At 41.3% G+C, this 25,555-nt stretch overlaps 1 protein-coding gene across 4 annotated transcripts in view; it reads right to left on the bottom strand.

Annotated features, from left to right (window-relative positions):
- Positions 1-2,311: 2,311 nt before the first annotated feature.
- The window catches only part of LOC309851552 (multidrug and toxin extrusion protein 2-like), a 65,643-nt gene continuing 42,399 nt past the window's right edge, over positions 2,312-25,555 (bottom strand). Inside the window, exon 16 of one of the 4 annotated variants that reach the window (XM_082706929.1) lies at positions 2,312-2,414. In XM_082706929.1, coding sequence (XP_082563055.1) covers positions 2,404-2,414 — 11 coding nt within the window. In that variant the 3' untranslated portion in view covers positions 2,312-2,403. Of the gene's footprint in view, positions 2,415-18,222; positions 18,405-25,555 lie in introns of those variants that run through there. The other 3 variants (XM_082706926.1, XM_082706928.1, XM_082706922.1) reach the window with 3 other exon arrangements.

Here is a 25,555-nt window from a genome sequence, read left to right on the forward strand (position 1 = left end):
GGCAGAGGGAGAAGCAGACTCCCTGCCAAGCAAGGAGCCTGATGTGGGACTTGATCCCAGGACGCTGGGATCATGACCTGACCGAAGGCAGCTGCTTAACCAACTGAGCCACCCAGGCGGCCCTAAACTATTGTTTTTTTAAAAGATTTTACTTATTTATTTGACAGACAGAGATCACAAGTAGGCAGAGAGGCAGGCAGAGAGAGAGGAAGGGAAGCAGGCCCCCTGCTGAGCAGAGAGCCCAATGTTGGACTTGATCCCAGGACCGTGAGATCATGACCTGAGCGGAAGGCAGCAGCTTAACCCACTGAGCCACCCCGGCGCCCTAAACTATTGGTTTTTTTAAAAGGTTTTACTTGGGGAACATGGGTGGCTCAGTGGGTTAAGTATCTGCTTTCAGCTTAAGTCATAAGGTTTTACTTGGGGAACATGGGTGGCTCAGTGGGTTAAGTATCTGCTTTCAGCTTAAGTCATGATCTCAGGGTTTTGGGATCGAGCCCCACATCAGGCTCCTCCTCAGCGAGGAGCCTGCTTCTCCCTCTCTCAGCTTGCCCCTCCCCCTGCTTGTGTGCTGTCTCTCTTTGTCAAATAATTAAGTAAAATCTTTTTTTTTTTAATAGTTTGCATTTTAAAGATTTTATGTATTTATTTGACAGAGAGAAATCACAAGTAGATGGAGAGGCAGGCAGAGAGAGAGAGAGAGGGAAGCAGGCTCCCGGCTGAGCAGAGAGCCCGATGCGGGACTCGATCCCAGGATCCTGAGATCATGACCTGAGTCGAAGGCAGCGGCTTAACCCACTGAGCCACCCAGGCGCCCCTTAAGTAAAATCTTTTTAAAAAATGTTTTATTTAATTATTTATTAGAGAGAGAGAGCGAGAGAGAGTGCACAAGCAGGGGAGGGGCAGAAGGAGAGGGAAAAGCAGACTCCCTACCGAGCAGGGGGCCTGATGTGGGGCTTGATCCCAGGACTCTGAGATTATGACCTGAACCAAAGGTAGATGCTTACCTGACTGAGCCACCCAGGTGCCCAGAAAATTTCTAATTTTGATGAAGCCCAGTTCATCTATCTTTTCTTTTTTTGCTTCTGCTTTTGTTATCATATCTTAAAAATCCATTGCCAGGTGATAAGAAAAAAAAACGTTAAGTACTCTGGGAATCTAAAAACATTATGGAAGAATTTAAAAACAAAATAGAAGACTTTGTTTCCATCGTGACATGTCAGGAGGTTGGAGGTCATCAAGAATTCTCAGGCAAGAGTTCTAGAACTCATTTCTTCTCTGTCACATGTGACACCAAATATGTGTGGATCTTCTAGGCAAACAACCGGTTCTCCAAATCTCCTAACACCAGCTGGAGGTCTGATGATTCCATTGAATTCTGACGTTACATACCCAGAGTTTGTGTCACACCCCAGGTTGAGGCTTAGGGGCTCAGATCCACAAGACTGATCCCAACTTGAGAAGCCCAATTGCAAGTCCATGCCCACCCAACTTTTTCTGACTGACCAGCTGTCAGCTGGGGGGTTTTCAGGGCCCCATTCTTGGATTCGACAATTTGCTAGAATAGATCACAGGACTTGGGAAGATGCTTGACATATGGCTACTGTTTTATTATGATGGATACAACTCAGGAAGAGCTCAATGGAAGGGATGCACAGGGGAAGTGACAAGGGGTGATGATGCTCAGAGGTCCCACGCTCCTTCTGGGCAGGTCACCCTCCCGGCTTCCCCATGTGCTCGCCAGTCCAGAAGCGCTACAAATCCTGTTGCTTAGAGGCTTTTTTGAAGGTTCCGTTAGAGAGTGTGATTGATTTGAGCCACTGGCCATTGGTGATTGGACTCCTCTCCGGTCACTCTCCCCTTGCTGGAGGTTAGGGGGGGCGGGGCAGCAAGTCCCAACCCTCTAATCTCATGTTGGTCTTTCAGCGGACCTGACCATTCCCCATCCCGAAGTTATCCAGGGGCCCATCAAGAATGACTTTCTTAGCATAAGCTTGGGCAAGGTTAAAAGGCCTCATCATGCATAACAAAAGATGCTCCTCTCACCTCAGGAAATCTCAAGGGCTTTAGAAGCTCTTGATCAGAAACCTTGGGCACTTGGATGTCACAGTAACAAAAGGAGAACAGCTGACCGAACCATTAACTCCTCTTGCTAGATCCCTCAGAGAACCGAGGTCACAAAGATAACTTCTTCACCAGAAGCTGAAGAGATGGACAGAGGTGGCTGGAGCCAGGAACAGGAAAACTGGAACTGAAACTGACTAGTTGCTGGAGGCTTAATGCAGACAAGCTGAAGAGTTAAAAATTTCAAGGGGGTTTCGTCTTAGGTGAGCCCCATAAAATCCCATGAATTTCATCTTCAGGGCCCCATCAGGTTCTCAGAGTGTAGATCAGAGAAAAATCCTACCATGCTTCTGTAGAAGGTGAGGGAAATGGAACCATTAAAAAATATGCTCAGGGCATTCTGTGCTGTTCAACCAAAGCCTACCTTCAAGGGAAACTTACTAGAGGCCAACTACGTTGGGTTTTATCAGAACCTAAGCTGGTGGGAGGGAAAGAAGTAAACTCCAGCCCCGCCAGCCTTCCACAAGGAGAAATGAAATACCCATGTAGACCCCTGTATCCTTCTGTCATCCTAGGGGATAGAGGGAAGCAGAATCATTCAGGAAGAGTAGGCACAGTCCAGAGACACACAGGCCCTTTAAAAGATTTGAGAGAGACCTTATCACTGAACTACGGAACACTTCCCTCCGCTGCACCTTACCATCACGTCAGCTTAGCTCCTGTATAATACCAAGAAATTACAATGGAAAGAATGACACATCTCAAACCTTACTTAACTCTAGCAAAGCCAAAAGACAAGGAGAGACAAAAATCAGCAGACATCAGGGGAAATTTTAGCCCCTGGCAGCTATAGTCACAAAAACTATAGACATAGCTTATGCCTCAGGTAAATAAACATAAATCCTCACATCAGAAACCTGTTGATCTCGGTTCCTTTTATCCAGTTCATCCAGGCTAGCTTCCCACAGGTAGTTCATTACAAGGCCTGCTTAAAGGCAAAACAGTTTGGAGAGACAAAGCAAGCATCAGACCAGACTCAGATATGGAGGAGATTTGGGGATGATCAGACGGAAATTTTATATAACTAGGATTGATATGTTAAGGGTTTAATGGGAAAAGTGGACAAGGAGCAAAAACAGATGGGTCATGTAAATCAGAGAGAGAGAGAGAGAGTCAAAGTATCCAAATGAAAAGTTAGAAATAAGAAATGCTGTAACAGAAAAAAAAAAAAGTGCCTTTTGTGGGGCATGATTAGACTTAACAGACTAGACATGACCAGTGAAATAGACTGGACATGACCAGTGAAAGAATCAGTGAGTTTTTAGAAACTTCAATAGAAACTTCCTGTCTTAGTCTGTTCAGGGGGTGATAGTGAAATACTACAGATGAGTAGCTTATAAGCAACAGAGATTTACTGCTCACAGTCCTGGTGGCTGGGAAGTCCAAGGTCAAGATTCAGTGTGGTCTCATCCTGTTGAGGGCCTTCTTCCTGGTTCCTAGCCAGTGCCTTCTCATTGAGTCCTCAAAAAGTAGAGGGACAAAGGATCTCTCTGGGGCCCCTTTTAGAACACTGATCCCATCCATTCACTTCCTAAAGGCCCTACTTCCTAATCCTATCACCCTTGGGAATTAGGACTTAAACGTGAATTTGGGATCAAATGTGACTTTGGGGGGGCTTAAGCATTCAGATATAGCTATTCCCAAATGAAATGCAAAGAGAAAAAGAGTGGGAGGAAAAAAAGAACATCCAAGAACTGTGGGACAATTAGAAAAGGTGTACCATGCAAAAGAAAGAAAGAGAAATTAAAGGAAGAAAGGAAGAAACAGAAAGTAAGAAAGTAAGAAAGAAGTAAGAAAAAGAAGAGCGCCTGGGTGGCTCAGTGGGTTGAGCCTCTGCCTTCAGCTTGGGTCATGGTCTCAGGGTCCTGGGATCGAGTCCCGAGTCAGGCTCTCTGCTCAGCAGGGAGCCTGCTTCCTCCTCTCTTTCTCTGCCTGCTTCTCTGCTTGTTTGTGATCTCTGTCAAATGGATAAATAAATTCTTTAAAAAAAAATAAGAAAAGGTGTAACATGCAGTGAATGGGAGTATCAGAAGGAGGGAAAAAAAATAGAAGACATATTTAAAGTTAATAACTGAGACTTTTCCAAAATAATGCCAAACACCAAACCACAGATTCAACTTAAAGAACACCAAGTAAGATAAATACCCAAAACTCTACACCTACATATATTATATTTAAGCTGCAGAAAATTGAAGAGAGTCTTGAAGCCAGAGGGGGAAAAACAGTACCCCTAATGGAGCAAGCAGAAGAATTATGTCAGACTTCTCTTGAGAAACTGTGCACGCAAGAAGAGAGTGGAGTGGAATATTTAAAGTATTGAAAGTAAAAAATCAGATAAGAAATCTGTACCTAGGGAAATTATTCTTCAAAAGTGAAAAGGAAATAAAGACTTTCTCAGATGAATAAGACTTGAGGAAATTTGTCAACCATATACCCAACTTGCAAGAAATGTTAGAGGTTCTTTAGAAGGACGAAACATGGTCTACATCAGAAACTTGGATATACATGAGAAAAGGAAGAGCCTTAGAAAACAAATGAAGGTAAAATTAGATCTTTTTAAAAAATATTCTTAATTTATCTAATGGTGAAAAGGTTTGTTGAAAATAATAACAATGTATTTGGCTATTGTAACTTATGGATAACTAAAATGAATGATGGTAGTATTACAAGGGTTGGGAGGGAAATATTGGGAATACTCTGTTATAAGGCATCTGCACTACCCATGAAGTATTATTTTAAAGAGGAATTAGAGGGGTGACTGTGTGGCTCAGTCAGTTAAGGGTTTGACTCTTGATTTTGGCTCAGATCGTGATCTTGGGGTCATAAGATCAAGCCCTGTGCCAGGAGTGGAGCCTGCTTGAGATATTTTTCTCTCTCCCTCTGCCCTCCTCTCTACCTAAAAAAGAAAAAAGGGGGGGGGGAGATTCATTGTAAACGTATATTGCAAACCCTAGGGTTACCACTAAAAACTTAAGGAAAAGTATAATAGCTATGCCAGCAGAGGAGAGAAAATAGAATCATATAAAATGCACAATTAAAACCAGGGAAGGCAGAAAGAAAGTGAAAGAGAAAAAAATGAGAGCATAGGGGAAGCACATAGAAAGAGTAACAAAGAGAATAATTAATCCCACTGTATCTATATTCACACCCTGACTTCAGAAACAAACAGTAAACTAGGAACAGAAGGGCATGCCCTCAACATAATGAAAGCCTTCTATGAAAAATTCACAATCAACACCAAGAGTGAAAGACCCAAAGTTTTCCCCAGCAGATCAGGGACAGGACAAGTATTCGCACTTTCATCAGTTCTATTCACTACAGTGAATAGTTCTATTCACTACAGTGAATAGTTCTATTCACTACAGTGAATAGTTCTATTCACTACAGCAAGGTCTAGCCCCAAAGCATTAGGCAAGAAAAAGAAATTAAAAGCACCCAGACCTCAAAGGAAGAAGTAAAATTATCTATGTTCATTAATGACACAATCTTATGTGTAGAAAACCTGAGATTCGATGAAACTGTTAGACCCAATAAATTCAGCGAAGTTGCAGGATACAAAGAAACACATACTCAGTTGTATCTCTATCTGTACATTAGCAATGAACAGTCCAAAAAGGAAAGTAGGAAGACAATCCCATTATACAATTGCATCAAAAGGATAAAATAAGGGCACCTGGGTGGCTCAGATGGTTTAGCACCTGCCTTTGGCTCAGGTCATGATTTCCAGGTCCTGGGATGGAGCCCCATGTTTGGCTCCCAGCTCAGCAGGGAGCCTGATTGTCCCTCTCGTTCTGCCTCTCCCCCTGCTTGTGTGCTCTCTGTCTAATGAATAAATAAGATCTTTAAAAAAAACCCAAAAGATAAAGTATTTATGAGCAAATTAACCAGGGAGGTAGAAAATCTACACTGAAGACTATAAAACATTGCTGAAAGATATTAAAAACAAATAAATCGAAAAGACATCCTTTGTTCACAGAATGGAAACTTAATACTGTTAAGATGATGATAGTACTAAAAGTGATCTACAGATACAATGTAGTAAAATCCCAAAGACATTTTGCAGAAATAGAAAAACCCATAATAAAATTCACATGAAATCTCAAGGGACCCAAACAGCCAAAGCATCTTGAAAAAGAACAAAGTTGGAAGTCTCACACTTCCTGATTTCAAAACTTACTACAAAAATGTAGGAGGCAAAATCGTGCGACACTGGCATAAAGGCAGACATAAAGACCAAAGGAGAGAACTGAGACCCCAAATAAACTTTTGCATGTATACATACATGGCCAAATGATTTTCAGCAAGACAGCCAAGACCATTCAATGGGGGAAAGGACAGTCTTTTGAATAAATGATGCTGGAAAGATCAGAAATCTGCATGAAAAAGAATGAAGTTGGGTTTTCACCTAACGCCATAGTAAAAATTAATTCAAATTGGGCAAAAATAAAAGCCTAGTTATAAGAGCTAAAACTGTAAACAAACAAACATGGAAAATCTTTATGATAGTGGATTAGGCAATGATTTCTTGGATGTGATATCAAAAGAATAAGCAATAAAAGAAAAGATAGATGGACTGGGTCTCATCAAAATTAAATACTCTTACACATCAAAGTATACTTTCAAGAGAATGAAAAGGCAACCCACTGAGTGGAAGAAAATACTTGTAAATCCTATATACAAAGGAGATTAATGTCCAGAATATATGAAGAATTTCTACATGTCAACAGCAGCAGAAAACAAATAGCCCAATTCGTAAATGGTCAAAGGACTTGAATAGACATGTTTCGGTGAAAGATAAATGGCCAATCAACACAAGAGAATATTCTTTACATCGTTTTTTGTCATTAGGAAAAGGCAAATTAAAACCACAAGACTTAACGCCAATTACAATGGCCATTATAAAAATAACAAAAAAACAAGTGTTGGCAAGGACGTACAAAGAATGGAAATCTTGTGCATTGCTGAAAGGAATATAAAATAACGTAGCCACTGCAGCAGATAGAATGTGTGGTCTTTAGAATGAAATGTAAATTACCATATGATACAGCAATTCCACTTCTGGTTATAGACCCAAAAATAATTGAAAGCAGGGAATCAAAACAGGTAACGTTTATGCCAATGTTCATGGAAGCATAATTTCCAATAGGCAAGGTGGAAGCAACCCAAAGTTCTGTCAACAGGTAGACAGATATACAAAATGTTGTATATACACACAATGGAATATTATTCAGTCTAATAAGGAATGAAATTCTGATATATGCTCTAAGTTGGATGAAACTTGATAACATGATTCTAAACCATATGTAAAAAGGACCACTTACTTAGACCACAGACAAAAAATAAACTCAAAATGGATTTTGGTTTCAGTAGAAACTGAAACCATAAAAATCCCAGAAGAAAAGATAGGCAGTAATCTTTTGGACATCAACCTTAACATATTTCTGGATATGTCTCCTTGCGTGAGGGAAAGAAAAGCAAAAATAAACTAATGGAACTACACCAAAATAAAAAGCTTCTACACAGCAAAGGAAATGATCAACAAAACAAAAAGGCAGCCTACTGGATGGGAGAAGATATTTGCAAATGATATGTCCAATAAGGGGTTAACATATATAAAGAATTTATACAAAAACATCAAAAAACCAAAAATGGACTAAGGACTTGAATACACATTTTTCCAAGGAAGATATACAGATGGCCAACAAACATGTGAAAAGATGCCCAACATTGGGCACCTGGGTGGCTCAGTTGGTTAAGTGACTGCCTTTGGCTCGGATCATGATCCTGGAGTCCTGGGATCGAGTCCCACCTTGGGCTCCCTGCTCGGCAGGGAGTCTGTTTCTCCCTCTGACTCTCCCCCTTCTCATGCTTGCTCTCTCATTCTCTCTCTCTCAAATAAATAGATAAAATCTTAAAAAAAAAAAGATGCCCAACATCACTGATTATCAGGGAAATGTAAATCAAAACCACAATGAGGATCTCACATGACACCGGTCATAATGATTAGAATAAAAAAGACTAGAGATAACAAGTGTTGGTGAGGATGAGAAGAAAAAGGAACACTCAGGCACGTGGTGGGATTGCAAACTGGTGAATCCACTGTGGAAAATAGTATGGAGGTTTCCCAGAAGAATAAAAATAGAAATACCATTTGATCGAGTGATACCACTGCTAGATATTTACTCAGAGCAAAACACTAATTGAAAAGATACATATATATCTTGAATAGGGTTAAAATTTATGGTATAAATAAGCCTCCAACTTTTCTTTAAATATATTTTTAAGAGATTTTATTTATATATTTGACAGAGAGACAGCAAGAGCAGGAACCACAAACAGTGGGGAGGAGAGGGAGAAGCAGGCTTCCCACTGAGCAGGAAGCCCAATGTGGGGCTCAATCCCAGGACCCTGGGATCATGACCTGATCCGAAGGCAGATACCCCATGACTGAGCCACCCAGGCACCCCTCTTAAATAAATTTTAAAAAAACGTTTTATCTTAAAGGATATTTCAATTCAATAATGTCTTTTGTGATGAAAATCCACTTGAAAGTCACCAATTCAGTTTCACTTTGATTTTTTTTTTCACTTAATTTTGGTAAAATTTGCTTTTAAAAAATAGTGCTATATAAGATGGTGGAGGAGTAGGAGACCTTAATTTCGTCTGGTCCCACGGATTCTGCTAGATTGCTATCAAACCATTCTGAACACCTGAGAACTCAATCGATCAAAGAGAGAAAGAGCTGCAACTCTACAAATAGAAAACTGATCACTTTCTGGAAGGTAGGATGTGTGGAGAAGTGAATCTGAGGTGATACATGGAAAGAAAGACCGCGGGGGGAGGGCCAGCTCCTGGCAAGTGATAGAGCAGCGGAGCACAAAATTGGAACTTTTAGAAGTCTGCTCCATGGAGGGACATTGCTCCACAGGCTAAGTGGGGGGGGGGGGGCTTGCGGGGACAGTGTGGTCTCAGGACCCGCGGAGTCACAGATATACCAGGGTGTCTGTGTGTGGCAGAGCTGCCAGGTATTGCAGAGACGGAGCTGAAGTGTAAGGCTCTCAGCTCAGGGTTACCTTAAACCATGATCTGAGGCACAGTCAGGCCACTGCTCTTCGAGCAGGGACCCTACAAGTGGCAGATCTGGGGAGACCCCTTCCTTCCTCCCTGGGGAGGAGCGGCGTGGGAGCATGCTGCAGGAATCTGCTGGGTTTGGAGACTCCAAAAGGGGCCAAGCACCAGAGGTAGAAATACTCAGTCACAGGCCGGGTGAGCTTGGGAGTGCAGTAAGGAGACCAGGGAGACAGGAGGGAACTAACTGCTTTTCTCTGAGGGTGCACTGAGGAGTGGGGTACTGAGCTCTTGGACCCTTTGGGCTGGAGACTGGGAGGCCTGCATTTCATTCTGTCCTCCAGAGCTCTACAGAAAGCGTTCAGGGAACAAAAGTGCCTGAGAGAAAACCAGAGATGACTTACCCTGGCCACTGGTAAGGGCAGAGCAGTTCCCCCTTGGGCTAAGACATTTGAGAATCATGGCAACAGGTCCCTCCCATAGAAGATCAGCAAAGAACATCCATCCAAGACTAAGTTTACCCATCTATGAGAACACTGAAAGAGATATCACCTCAAAAAAGAGAATAAGAGGCAGTACTGACTGCCAGGGACCTAATCAATGTGGACACAAGTAAGGAGGTGGAACTAAAATCAGGAATAATGATTATAAAGGTACTGGCTGGGGGATGCCTGGGTGTTTCAGTCCATTGAGTATCTGCCTTCAGCAAGGGTTGTGATCCCAGGGTCCCAGGATTGAGTCCAGCATTGGGCTCTCTGCTTGGCGGGGAGCCTGCTTCTCCCTCTGCCTGCTGTGCCTCCTGCTTGTGCTCTCTCTCTCCCCCAAATTAAAAAAAAAAAAATCTAAAAAAAAAAAATAAAGATAGTACCTGGGTTTGAAAAAAGCATAGAAGACATTAGAGAATCCCTTTCTGGAGAAATGAAAGAACAAAAATCTAACAAGTTCAAATTTTAAAAAAAGCTGTTAATGAGATGCAGTTAAAAAAAAAATGGAAGCTTTAACTACAAGGATAAATGAATTGGAAGAGAGAATTAGTGATATGGAAGACCAAATGATGGGGAATAAAGAAACTGAGAAAAAGAGAGATAAATAACTACTAAATCACATGGGGAGAATTGGAGAGATAAGTGATAACATAACATGAAACAATATTAGAATAATTGGGATCTCAGAAGAAGAAGAAAGAGAGAGAGGGACAGAAGGTATGTTGGAGCAAATTATAGCAGAGAACTTTCCTAATCTGGGGAAGGAGACTGGTATCAAAATTCAAGAAGCAGAGAGAACCCCCCCTCAAAATAAAAAAAAAATTGGTCAATACCCCATTATCTAATAGTGAAACTTACAAATCTCAGAGACAGGGGCACCTGGGTGGTTCAGTGGGTTAAGCCACTGCCTTTGGCTCAGTTCATGGTCTCAGGGTCCTGGGATCAAGCCCCTTGTCAGGCTCTCTGCTCAGCAGGGAACCTTTGTCCCCCTCTGTCTCTGCCTGCCTCTCTGCCTACTTGTGATTTCTCTCTCTTTGTCAAATAAATAAAATCTTAAAAAAAAAAATCTCAGAGACAAAATCCTGTAAGCAGCTCAGGACAGGAGATTTGTAACCTACAAGGGTAGAAAGATTAGATGGCAGCAGACCTATCCATGGAGACCTGGCAGGACAGAAAGGATGGACATGATATATTCAGGGTGCTAAATGAGAAAAATAGGTAGCCAAGAATATGTGATCCAGCTAGGATGTCATTCAAAATAGAAGAAGTGAAGAAATCTTCCAGGACAAACAGAAACTAAAATAATTTGTGATCACCAAACAAGCCCTACAAGAAATATTGAAAGGGGTCCTCTAAGCAAAGATAGAGTCCAAAAGTAACAGACCAGAAAGGAACAGAGACAATATACAGTAACAGGCAACTTACAGGCAATACAATGGCACTCAATTCATATCTTTCAATAGTTACCCTGAATGTAAATGGGCTAAATGCCCCGACCAAAAGACACAGGATATCAGATTGGATTAAAAAGCAAGACCCATTGATATGCCATCTGCAAGACACTCATTTTAGACCCAAAGCCACCTCCAGATTTAAGGTGAGGGGGAGGAAAACACTTTATCATACTAGTGGACACCAAAAGACATCTGGGGTGGCAATCCTTATATCAGACAAAATAGATTTTAAGCCAAAGACTGTAATAAGAGATGAGGAAGGTCACTGTATCATAATTAAAAGGTCTATCCAACCAGATCTAACAATTGTAAATATTTGTGCCCCTAACATGGGTGCAGCCAATTATATAAGTCGATTAATAACAAAATCAAAGAAACACATCGACAATAATGCAATAATAGTAGGGGGCTTTAACATCCTGCTCACTGCAATGGAAGAACATCTAAGCAGAAGATCAACAAGGAAATGAAGGTTTTAAATGACACACTGGACCAGATGGACATCGCAGATATATCCAGAACATTCCATCCCAAGCAACAGAATATACATTCTTCTCAAGTGCACATGGAACATTCTACAGAATAGATCACACACTGGGTCACATATCAGGTCTCAACTGGTACCAAAAGATTGCGATCATTCCCTGCATATTTTCAACCCCAATGCTTTGAAACTGGAACTCAATCACAAGAAGAAATTTGAACTCAAATACATGGAGGCTAAAGAGCATCCTACTAAAAAATGAGTGGGTCAACCAGGAAATTAAAGAAGAATTTTAAAAACTCATGGAAACAAATGAAAATGAAAACACAACTGTTCGAAATCTTTGGGATGCAGCGAAGGCGGTCCTAAGAGGGAAGTATGTAGCACTACAGGCCTTTCTTAAGAAACAAGAAAGCTCTCAAACACACAACCTAGCCCTAAATCCAAGGGAGCTGGAGAAAGAACAGCAAATAAAGCCTAAGCCCAGCAGGAGAAGAGAAATAATAAAGATTTGAGCCGAAATCATGAAATAACAACCAAAAGAACAGTAGAACAGATAAACGAAATTAGGAGCTGTTTCTTTGAAAGAATAAGATTGATAAGCCTTGGGCCAGCCTTATCAAAAGGAAAAGAGAAAGGACCCAAGTAAATAAAATCATGAATGAAAGAGGGGAGATCACAACCAACACTGAAGAAATACAAGCAGTTATAAGAACATATTATGAGCAACTATATGTCACAAATTAGACAATCTGGAAGAAATGGATGCATTCCTAGAGACATATAAACTACCAAAACTGAACCAGGAAGAAATAGAAAACCTGACTAGACCCATAATCAGCAAGGAGACTGAAGCAGTCATCAAAAATCCCCCCCCCCCCAAAAAAAAACAGAGGCCCAGGGCCAGAAGTCTTCCCAGGGGAATTCTACCAAACATTTAAAGAAGAATTAATACCTATTCTTCTGAAGCTGTTTCAAAAAATCAAAATGGAAGGAAAACTTTCAAATGCTTTTTATGAGACCAGCACTACCTTGATCTGCAAACCGAAGACCCCACCAAAAAGAATTATAGAGCGATACCCCTAATGAACACAATTCAAAAATCCTCACCATGATATTGTTAAAATACCTATGCAACCTAGAGAAATCTACACAGTCTACCTGTGATGGAACTAGAAGGTATCACACTTAGCAAAATAAGTCAATCGGAGAAAGACAACTCTCATATGATCTCCCTGATATGAAAAAGTGGAGATGCAACATGGGGGGTTAAGGGGTAGGAGAAGAATGAATGAAACAAGATGGGATTGGGAGGGAGACAAACCATAAGTGACTCTTAATCTCACAAAACAAACTGAGGGTTGCTGGGGGGTGGGGTTATGGACTTTGAGAAGGGTATGTGCTATGGTGAGTGCTGGGAAGTGTGTAAACCTGGCGATTCATAGACCTGTACCCCTGGGGATAAAAATACATTATATGTTTATAAAAAAAAAATAAAAATCCTCACCACGATATTGTTAAAATACCTATGCAACCTAGAGAAATCTACACAGTCAGTGCAATCCCTCTCAAAATACCATCAACTTTTTTCACAGAGCTGGAACAAATAATCCTAAAATTTGTATGGAACCAGAAAAGACCCCAATGAGCCAGAAGAATGTGGAAAAAGGAAAGCAAAGCTGGTGGCATCACAATTCCAAACTTCAAGCTCTATTAGAAAACTGTAATCAGGGGTGCCTGGGTGGCTCAGTGGGTTAAAGCCTCTGCCTTTGGCTCAGGTCATGATCCCAGGGTCCTGGGATCGAGCCCTGCGTTGGGCTCTTGGCTCAGCAGGGAACCTGCTTCCTTTCCTGTCTCTCTCTCAGCCTGCCTCTCTGCCTACTTGTGATCTCTGTCTCTCTGTCAAATAAATAAAATCTTAAAAAAAAATCTGTAATCATCAAGACGTATGGTACTGGCACAAAAACAGATACATAGATCAGTGGAGCAGAATAGAGAGCCCAGAAATGGACTCTATGGTCAACTAATCTTTGACAAAACAGGAAAGAATATCCAATGGAAAAAGGACAGTCTCCTCAACAAATGGTTTGGGAAAATTGGACAGCCACATGCAGAAGAATGGAACCGGACCATTTCCATACAGCGTACATAAAATACATTCAATATAGATAAAAGACCTAAATGGTAGACAGGAATCCCTAAAAATCCTGGAGCAGAACACAGCAACTTCTATGGCCTCAGCCACCGCAGCTTCTTGCCAGACAGTCTCCAAAGGCAAGGGAAACAAAAGCAAAAATGACCTATTGGGACTTCATCCAGACAAAAACCTTTTGCACCACAAAAGAAACAGTCAACAAAACCAAAAGAGAACCTACAGAATGAGAGAAGGTATTTGCAAATGACATATCAGTTAAAGGGATAGTGTTCAAAATCTATAAAGAACTTCTCAAACTCAACACCCAAAGAACAAATAATCTAATCAAGAAATGGGCAGAGGACATGAACAGACATTTCTTCAAAGAAGACATCCAAATGGCTAACAGACACATGAAAAAGTACTGAACATCACTCAGCATCAGGGAAACACAAATCAAAACCACAGTGAGATACCACCTCATACCAGTCAGAAGAGCTAAAATTAACCAGTCAGGAAATGACAGGTGTTGGCGAGGATGCGGAGAAAGGGGACCCCTCCTACATTGTTGGTGGGAATGCAAGCTGGTGCAGCCACTCTGGAAAACAGTATGGACGGTCCTCCTCACATTGAAAATAGAGCTACCTACGACCTAGCAATTGCATTACTGGGTATTTACCCAATAGATACAAATATAGTGATCCAAAGGGGCACCTGCACCCCAATGTTTATAGCAGCAAATGTATAGCCGAACTATGGAAAGAGCCTAAATGTCCATCGACAGATGAATAGATAAAGAAGATATGGTGTATATATACAATGGAATATTACACAGCTATCAAAAATGGAATCTTGCCATTTGCAATGATGTGGCTGGAACTAAAGGGTGTTATGCTAAGGGAAATAAGTTAATCAGAGAAAGACAATTATCATATGATTTCGCTCATAGGTGGAATTTTAGAAACAAAATAGGATCATAGGGGCGGAAAGGGAAAAATAAAACAAGATGAAATCAGAGAGGGAGACAAACTATAAGAGACTCTTAACCATAGGAACCAAACTGAGGGTTGCTGGAGTAGAGGCGGATGGGGGATGTAACTGGGCGATGGACATTAAGGAGGGCATGGGAGGTAATTAGCACTGGGTGTTACATAAGTCTGATGAGTCACTGAAGATAACACTGTGTGGTTTTGTTTTTGTTTTTTTTTAAGATTTTATTTATTTGACAGATGGAGATCACAAGTAGGCAGAGAAGCAGGCAGAGAGAGAGGGGGAAGCAGAGAGCCCAATGCGGGGCTCGATCCCAGGACCCTGAGATCATGACTTGAGCTGAAGGCAGAGGCTTAACCCACTGAGCCACCCAGGCACTCCAGTAATACTGTATGTTAAATGAATAATTAAAAAAAAAAATAACCAAATGGGATAATAAACTTCACAGTCATAAATTCCATATTCATAATAAAGTTCATAGTGGAGTTACAGAAGAGAAAATGAAATAAGTAAAATAATAAATAAGCAGCCATACATGAACAGTTGAACACCGCTGAAGCAGGCCTCCTCACCTCCCCTGAGGAAGCACCCTTGTCCGCGACCACACTTGGCCAGAGGAAACAGTCACTAGTTTCTTCTGAAGCTTTACAATTGTTTGTTTGTTTGTTTTTAAGATTTTTATTTATTTATTTGACAGATCACAAGTAGGCAGAGAGGCAGGCAGAGAGAGAGAAAAGGAAGCAGGCTCCCTGCTGAGCAGAGAGCCCGATGTGGGGCTCCATCCCAGGACCCTGGGATCATGACCTGAGCCGAAAGCAGACACTTAACTGACTGAGCCACCCAGGCACCCTATTCCTGCAATTTCTTAAACAAATGGCAGCATACACCGTGCATCATCTTGCTTTTTTCAAAACAATGTATTCTAGAGATATTTCCATATCTGTGCAAAGAAAGCTTTCCTCTTTTTCATTTTTTGTCTCCTTTCCCCCACACCTTAATTTTTAGAAGCTCTTACTCCACTAATAAATATGGCTCAGGGCCCCGGGACCTGACCCACTTACAATTAACGACGATTCTTCTTGGTGAGGAACTAGAAGAAACATGGAAGGGGAATGGGAGCTTTGGCTTCTCCTCTCTTAGATATGCTTCAAAAAACAATTACATGCTGTTTTTAAGAAATAATGGAAATGAAGAAAAAAACATTAAAAATTTATCAGTAGGGGAGATTAGGTGTCATTGCAGACTGAACATTTAACATCACTCTTCCTCGGGCTGCAAGTCCCCTTGACATGGTAAAAAATACCATTACTGAGCTTGGGGGCAATTCCGAAGTGATAAAAAGCTGATGGGATCAGATTGACAGAAAATTAGGAGGAAACGCAGTTCAGATTCTAAGCAGAAGGCTGCTATAATAGCAGTTTCCTACAAAATGCCAGAAAATCACGGGGGGCTCTGGGGCATCACCAGGATAATTCAAGCAGGCTCTCGGGAAGATTTGGGACAAACAGACCTATCCCCCCTCAGTAGCCTGAGGTGACAGCCGTATTAGTGTGAGCACAAAGTCCTGAATCCTCATTTCTAAATAAACACTCTACCAGAGCAGAGCTCACAGAATTAAGTGCCAGGAGTGGACATAGCAGCAGAGCAAACCTCACAGTTAACTCCTGCAATGATGAGCAAGCCTGCTGGCTCCCCTCCTCTTCAAGCCAACCAGGGTTACCACCAAGGTGCAAACGCAGGAAGGAAATTGACAAGAATGCAATTATTTGCATGTAATCAGCTCACCCGCCCAGAAACTACAGAAAAGCTGAAAAATGATTTGAATGAAGGGGATTTAGGAAACCTGTAAGATGCAAAGTCAGCCTTCAAAACCCCAAGAGTTTTCTGCATCGTGAATTACCAATTAGAAATTTTAATTAAAAAAAAAAAAAAAGATCGTATTCACAACAATGAAAACAAATACACCAAGAGAAAATCCCAAGGAAAGACAGGCACGTTGATGCCGGTCTGCAGTGGTACCTGCCCTCTCTTACCTTGGTGGTTCCTCCGTTTGTCTGACTCAAGGGCCAGATGGGTGTGCTTAGCTCCCTGACGGCGGCCAGCTTTGGCGGTATGCCTCTGTCCCTGAGCTTAAAGGCCACAGGAACTGATGGGAGTTTCAGTCTCTCCTCATGGGGTCCCAACCTCTTGGGGCTCCCAGTCTGCCTTAGATCTCCTCTGCTTTATATTCATCTTTTCTGATGGCCTCCCCCACTGACTCCCAACTTCCAGCCCCAGAGGCCCTGACAACCACAATGCTTAAGCAGCATTGTGCAAACCAGTTTGCTGTAACAAACGGATATAAACCCATATGTGCATATCTACTGCTGGTTCTGCTTCTCTGGTGAACCCTGGCTTGGTGAAGGACCTTTCAAAGATCAAGCACCAAGTAAAACACCATCGATCCTATGGCATGGGCAGAAGTGGGCTCTCAGGAAATAGGTCAGTGTTGGTTAGAGATGGAATCTGGCATAGACTGAGAATTAGTCCATTCATTCATTCATTCCACATCCAGGGCCCCAAGCTGGCAAAGGCACAGGGAGGCTTGTCTGTTGTCAACTCCTAGGAATGAAACAAACCTGGAATTCAACAAAACACCTGAGGATTCAACAGAAGTTCTCTTCTGTTGAGAAGGTCGATTGACAGTTTACACCCTCCAATGAAGGGATTCTATCCCTAGGAATTGTCCAGAGGAACGATTCAGGTATGTTAGTAATTCATACACCTAGGATGCTCATCACGATCTTATTTATAGAGGCGCCTGGGTGGCTTGGTCATTAAGCTTCTGCCTTCAGCTCAGGTCATGATCCCTGGGTCCTGAGATCAAGCTCTGCTCAGTGGGAAGCCTGCTTCTCCCTCTCCCACTCCCCCTGCTCATGTTCCTTCTCTCGCTGTGTCTCTTTCTGTCAAAATCTTTAAAAAAATCTTATTTATAAAGAGAAGAAATTTAAGTGTCCACTGTTAGGGAAGCATTAGAGAAATGATACAAGGAAACATTATAGAGGTACTAAAAACCATGTCTTTCACATGGGATAGGAGGAGATCACATATTCAGTGTAGCCCTACATCTGTGAATAATAGAAAAAATACTGGCATAAAAACAATTTTACAGTACTGGAATAAAGGCACCTCCTCCTACTTCCCCGCCATCTTGTCCCTCCCCTACAATACTGGAATAAAATACATTGAAATACTCCATTTTTTATATTAGAGGGGTGAAATCATAGGCAACTTAAAATTTTCTACTTTATATTTTTATGCATTTTCACAAGTACTCCATATTGTTAAAGTATAACTTTAATAACTTAAAAAGGTTATTTTAGAAATCTGAGTGCCTACTAAGTACCATAGCAAGAAGCACTTTTGTGCTTCTAAAGAAGCTTAGAGGTTAATAGGGAAGAGATTTTATGTTTTTGCTTTTCGGAAGTAAAGTTGAATCATAAAGCCTCAGCAGCCTCCTTAGGGCAGACGCTTTTGCAGTTTGGTTAAATAGTACCTCCCGGGGTTTAGGCCCCCGTGGTAGAGATGAGATGGTAATAAGCATTTGGCAATTGTGAGTTCCAGATACAGAATGACAAAGTCCTGCCGGATGTTAACCAAATGCCCCAGAGGCTCCCAGGCTGTACCTGTCATGAAAAAGAGAGATGACACTGAAGATGGTTATTCATTAAACCACCAAATAACATTTCCAAAAAGTTAAAATAAGAAATGAAACACCTGTTTGTGTGGACACAGGGAGGCTCTCAGAGCAGCCGCAAGATTAAAAATTTCACAGAGAAATGGGGGCAGATTCCAAATTTTTACATGGTAAAGTGCACTGGTTGGATACAGAAAAAAGTGAGCTATGTGAATACATACTACAGCATTCAGTCAGTCCTCTAGACTATATTTTTTTTCTAAAGAAAAAAAAAATACAATCATTGTTATTGAAGGAAATCTATAGAGAAAGCATATGTGGATAGAATGGCAGAACACAGGGGCGCCCGGGTGGCTCAGTGGGGTAAGCCTCTGCCTTCGGCTCAGGTCATGATCTCAGGGTCCTGGGATTGAGCCCCGCATTGGGCTCTCTGTTCTGCAGGGAGCTTGCTTCCCTCTTTCTCTGTCTCTGCCTGCCTCTCTGCCTACTTGTGGTCTTTGTCTGTCAAATAGATAAATAAAATCTTAAAAAAAAATCCAGTACACGTATACAACAATTTACCCCAAAAGCCCATGACAAATTATTTTGCACAATTCCATACATTTGGAATCTTGATTAAGTGGATAACTTTATTTTAAAAACATATAATTTTCCAGTGTTGGCCCAATGAAAGATAGAAAGTCTAAACAAACTGATTTTCAGAGACAAAATCACGAAAATTGCAAGAATAAATTCCTTCAAAACACCAGGTCATGATAGTTTAATTAAAAAAAAAAAAACTTCACCAAACCTTTAAATAACAGATCACTCCCATTCTAAATTTTTCCAAGGCATACAAAAAGGAAAAAAATTCTCTTTATGAAGTTAAGAATAATATTAATATCATCAATATAAAAACTTGAGAGACACACAGAGAGAGAGAATGATAAACTAATCTTACTTAAAAATATCGTTGAAAAAAATTTTTTTTCTTAATCGCCACACCCTGGGTGGACCCCAATTTGGGACTTGAACCCACAACCCTTAGACCAGACCTGAGCTGAGATCTACAGTCAGATGCTTAGGGGCATCTTGGTGGCTCAGTCAATTAAATGTCTGGCTCAGACCTGATTTCCAACTCAGGTCATGATCTCAGGGTTGTGGGACTGAGCCTTGGGTCGGGCTCCACACTCAGTGGGCAGTCTGCTTGAGATTCTCTCTGTCTCCCTCTGTCCTGCCCCTGTGCTCTCTCTCCCTCTATAAAAAGGGGGGGAGGGGGGACCTAGGTGGTGCAGTCATTAAGAATCTGCCTTCTGCTCAGGTCATGATCACAGAGTCCTGGGATCAAGTCCCGCATTGGGTTCCCTGCTCAGTGGGAAGCCTGCTTCTCCCTCTCCCACTCCCCCTGCTTGTGTCCCCTCTCTTGCTGTCTCTCTCTGTCAAATAAATAAAATCTTTAATAAAATAAAATTAAAAATTGGGACACCTGCGTGGCTCAGGTCACGATCCCAGGGTCCTGGGGTCAAGTCCTGCATCAGGCTCCTGGCTCGGCAGGGAGCCTGCTTCTCCCGCTGCCTCTACCTATCACTCTGCCTGCTTGTGCACACTCTACTTCTCTCTGAAAAATAAACAAATAAAATAAAACAAAATTAGAAATAAATCTTTGTATTTTATTTATTTATTTTAAAAAAGATTTTATTTATTTATTTATTTATTTATTTATTTGACAGGCAGAGATCATAAGGAGGCAGAGAGGCAGGCAGAGAGAGAGAGAGGGAAGCAGGCTCCCTGCTGAGCAGAGAACCCAACACGGGACTCAATCCCAGGACCCTGAGATCACGACCCGAGCCGAAGGCAGCGGCCCAACCCACTGAGCCACCCAGGCACCCCAGAAATAAATCTTTTTAAAGAGCCCAACACTTAACTGAGCAACCCAGGCACACCTGAAAAATTCCAAAATAAAATATTAATCAAATCTAGCAACTTAATAACAATAACCAGAATTTTTCAACATGAGGAAACCAATTAATATCTTTAATCGTCAAAGTAGATCTAAGGAGAAAAACTATAGGATCATCTCTATAAGCACTGTGAAGTTGTTGGACAAAATGCTCAATCATTCTCGTTGTACACATTCAAAAAAGCATCCCTGGATACTTCCTGAACATGACTTTACAGAACGTGGACACATAAACCTACTCGTGTGTGTGTGTGTGTGTGCGCGCGCCTGCACGCATGTGCATGTTTCTTGCCTAAAGCCAGCATACTATTAGTAGAGAAACTTTGGAAACGTTATTCTGAAGTCCTAAACACATCCCATCGGGTTATTAAACTAGTAAAGCCATTGAGCAGGGAAAGAAACCAGTGGTCTAAATTTGGAATGGAGAATATAAAATTCACCTTGTTTAGTAGATGATACAATTGTATCCTTGGAAAACCCAGTAGAATCAGCTGAAAACTACTACAAAGGATAAGAGAATTTGAAAATTTTAACAAGACACAAAATTTACATACTGGAATTAACAGTCCTCCCACATACCCAGCAACTGCCACCTGGATTATATAATGAGAAGAAAGGCCTTACCTAAAATGGCAAGAAAAAGATTAAATATTCAGCAATACATTTAACAAGAAAAGGATAAAATCTTCTTAAGGAAAACGATAAAAGCATGCCTGAGCAGAAGCTAGCATTTCCAAAATGTTCCTCAGCTAAGTGAACCTAAAAGCTGAGAGTGTCAGAGAAGTATGCATTTTATGAAAACATGGAGGGCCCCAAGTCTGGGATTGAGATAACAAAGAATTGCTAATTGTTCTGCCTCTAACCTCAATACCATGTTAAACAGAAGTAGCAAAACTAGCTATTCTTTTTTTTTTTTTAAGATTTTATTTATTTGATAGACAGAGGTCACAAGTAGGCAGAGAGGCAGGCAGAGAGAGAGGGAGAAGAAGGCTCCCCACCGAGCAGAGAGCCTGATATGGGGCTCGAACCCAGGACCCTGGGATCATGACCAAGCCGAAGGCAGAGGCTTAACCCTCTGAGCCACCCAGGTGCCCTGCAAAACTAGATATTCTGTCTTGTTCCTGATCTTGGGGGAAAGCTTTGTCTTTTACCATTGAGTATGATGTTAGCTGTCAAGCTTTCCCTTCCTTCCTTCCTTCCTTCCTTCCTTCCTTCCTTCCTTCCTTCCTTCCTTCCTTCCTTCCTTCCATTTCTTTATTTTAAAGAGATGGGGAGAGCAAGCAGGGAGAGGGGAAGAGGGGTAGGGAGAGGGGGAGAGAATCCTAAGCAGACTCCCTGCCAGGTGTGGAGCCCTACGCAGGGCTGGATCCCAGGACCCCAAGGTCACAACCTGAGCCAAAAGCAAGAGTCAGATGCTCAGCCAAGTGAGCCACCCAGGCACCCCTGATCGGCTTTTCATAAATGACCTCCACGGTGTTGAAGAACCTTTCATCTTGTTGCAATAAGCTTTACAACTTTTTCTCATTTCATTTTTTAAACTGTATATAACATAGGGTGCCTGAGTGGCTCAGTCAGTTAAGTGTCTGTCTTTGGCTCAGGTCATGATCCCAGAGGTCCTGAGATCCAGTCCCAAATCAGGCTCCCTGCTCAGCAGGAAGCCTGCTTCTCCCCCTGCTTCTGCCCCTTCCCCTGTCTTGTGTGTGCACATGTACATGCTCTGTCTTCCATAAATAAATAAAATCTTTAAAAATAAATAAATTGTATATAACATAGATTTGCCATTTTAACCATTTTGAAGTGTGTAATTCAGTGGCATCAAGTGTGTTCACTGGCATCCATCTCTAGAACTTTTTTGATCATTCCAAGTGGAAACTATGTATTAAACAGTAACTCCCTATCACCATCAGCAGCCTCCAGCCCTCGGTGACACCATGCTATTTCTGCCTCTATGATTCTGATTACCTTCCACGACTGGTGTATGTAGAACCATGCACTATTTATCTTCATTTCATTTTCTGGCATTTGGCCAAACTTTCCTTTTTATTTCTGGCTTATTTTACCTTCTGATGTTTGGAGCTGGCTTCTACCTCTGTTAAGGGATTCTTTTTCTCTTCCATGTCATTCCTGAGTTTTAATTACTTGTCTGTCCTCTTTTTTCTTGTCTATTTCTTCATTCTATTTAATCTATTTATTAAACTAGTATTTCCAGCTTTTTTTTTTTCAAATATTGTTTCTATTTCTCAAGAGAACATAAGAACTATACATCTGGATAAACTTTTGTATAAGGTTTTTGTCTCCCCTTCCTTAGAGGTATGTGTGTTGTGCATGTATGTGTGTAATGTCTGTGCATGGGTTCTATGTTCATTCTTTCCTGTGACTGATAATATTAATACATCAATAACAAAACCCAAGAAAGATTGCACACACACACACAGAACTATACACTAATCTTACTTAAATATCATTGAAAAAAATTCTTTTTCAGATTTTTTTAGATCATTATCAGGCAAACATTCACTGAAGAAGCGTATATTGTTAGGACAGGTAGGACAGTGAGGCTTCAATTCAAATTTGTTGTCTTAAACACCTCTCATAAAATCTGTTATCCCTGGCGTGGAAAGACAGGTGAATATTCAATAAACATAGGAGAAGATGTCCACCATCATTAGCCAGCAGGAAAATGCAAGGTAATATCACCAAGAGATACCACTACAGAACCACCAGAAGAGTTCATTTCTCAAAACTGACATGAGTCACTCTCATATGTTATCAGAGGGGAATAAAATGGGTGTAAGCATGTTGGAGAATGATTTGAAAGTTAAACATGTTAGCACCTGTTTGCTATCACCCAGAAATTCTGTAGCAGATTAGGTAGGGGCATAACAGGGATGTTGGTAATGTTCTAGTGGTAGACACATAGGTGGGATGACTCTGTAATAATTCATTGTATACATTTCTTTTTTTTTTAAGATTTTATTTATTTGAGAGTGAGAGAGAGCACGAAAGCAGGCAGAGGGAGAAGCAGATTCTCCGATGAGCAGGGAGCCTGATGTGGGGCTCAGTCCCGGGACCCTGGGATCATGACTTGAGCAGAAGGCAGATGCTCAACTGACTGAGCCACCCAGGTGCCTCTCTGTTGTATACAGTTCTAATTCACACGTTATTTTATATTTATGTCACAGCAAATAAAAATACAGTGTTTATTATTTGAAACAACTGTAGTTTATATGCAAAGTTTATATATTTGATCTCCTCAGTTGTCAGCAGGGAGAGTTTTCTCAAAGGCAAAGCTGAAATAGTCACCCTCCATTCTCTGGATCTCAGAGAGACTAACGTCGTGAGTGCATGTCCAGGACTCCTCTCTTCCTTCTGGCCCTAATTTGGATTCCTACGAAGCTGGAAGGTTTGCTCATACCTTGTGCTCCCTGCAACGAATACGTTGACTGCTTATGTATATTTTCACACATTTAAGATCTTTTAACTCCTTTTACCCCATAGTGGAATTAATCAAAGGACATGAACAACAGAATTAATTGAATGTAGCAAGTCTCTCTATAATAAAGTTTCTTTTGGTAGCAAGTGGCAAAGATTCAGTTCAAATTTCAGGTCCCCAATATTTGGAAATTTATTGGCTTAAGAAACTGGAGATGTACTTCACAGATGTGCCTTTAGCTTTAAGCCTTACTAGATACAAGTAGTCCTATGAAGACACTGTCTCCGAGCTCTGCCTTCCTCTGTATTAGCTTTCTTCTTAGCAAGTCATTTCTCTTAGAGTATCAACAAATTAGCTAGTGATCCCATAGGGAAACCATGTCCCCGGGTTGGTTGGTGGTGATGGGACTGGGGGTGGCTGGCTGGCTCAGACAGTAATGCACATGACTCTTGATCTCAAGGTTGTGAGTTCAAACCTCACATTGGGTGCAGAAAGTACTTAAGTAAATAAAATTTAAAAAGAAAAGCATCTTTGGTGATAGTTCTAACAAAAGTTCCTGGGCCACCTGGAAATTCCTAAATCAATCACTGTGGGCTAGGAAGATTTGATACTCTGACTAGATAGGCATGGGTCACATGGAAACCCTGAGGTGATGAAGAGGGGACACAGAGTGGGTTACCCACGATAAAGAAATTGTCTTTTACAACAAAAAAGAAGGGAGGGAGGAAAAGTATGGTGGGAAGGCAGACTCAAATCACCAGTCTATCACATTTCCTGGAAGAAATAGCTTGTACGCCCTCACTCCCTAGTCCTGGATCTTGGAGGGGTGATTTCATTGGCTCACAGCTACTTGAATCAATGAGTTTATCATATTCAAAGGCTGAAAGGGAGAATATTTCAACTTGGGAGTGTGGTCAAAGAATGAGTCTCTCATTGGGTCCGTACACATGTCACCTTGTTCTGTTGAATGTATTTTGATGCGATTTTTTAAAATGGCGCCCAACAGAATGCCATCGACTTCTCCGACTAATAAAGAAAATGTTTAAGAATCTCTAAGAATCCAAACTCTAGGTGACTGTGCCATTAGAGTCATAATAGTTTTTTTTTAAAGAAATCCTCACAAGTCATCCTTAGCAAAAACTACCTTCGCCCCTTAGAGATTACCTTACTTAGAGGATACTGATTCCCCTTCTATTTTCACTTTGGAATTATGTTCATCATTTACATTTTTTTTAAAATTGTGGCAGAATTTGCATTTTGATTAACCTGGTCCATTACACAATGACTGTTAGCTAAGAGTTTTAAAAAAGTGGCCACTCAGATCAGGTTAAAAAGATAATTGGGTATACTGAGCTAATTCAAACATTGTTCTACAATCCTCAATATTGACATTCGGTGGCTGGGCTGCTAGTCACAGGCCGCTTTGCTAGTCAGAGTTGGTTTAAAGACTTGGTATGTGTTAGAGACTAGAGCTCTTCCTGAATGTAAGAAGCCCACACTCTCCCTTTAATATGGTATGTCCATGTGAACTGGCTCCTCGCCCCCCCCCCCATTTCTTTTGGCCATAAGAAGGCAAGGGAGAAGTAGAGGAGAAGAGTTTGATGGTCATGACAACTTCTTCCTTTCCTAAATTCTCTTTAAATAACCCTCAATTTTTTTTATTAACATATAATGTATTATTAGCCCCAGGGGTACAGGTCTGTGAATCACCAGGTTTACACACTTCACAGCACTCACCATAGCACATAACGTAGCACATAACTTCCCC

This window comes from Mustela nivalis (assembly GCF_964662115.1).
Source record: "Mustela nivalis genome assembly, chromosome: 17".
NCBI classification, from domain to species: domain Eukaryota; kingdom Metazoa; phylum Chordata; class Mammalia; order Carnivora; family Mustelidae; genus Mustela; species Mustela nivalis.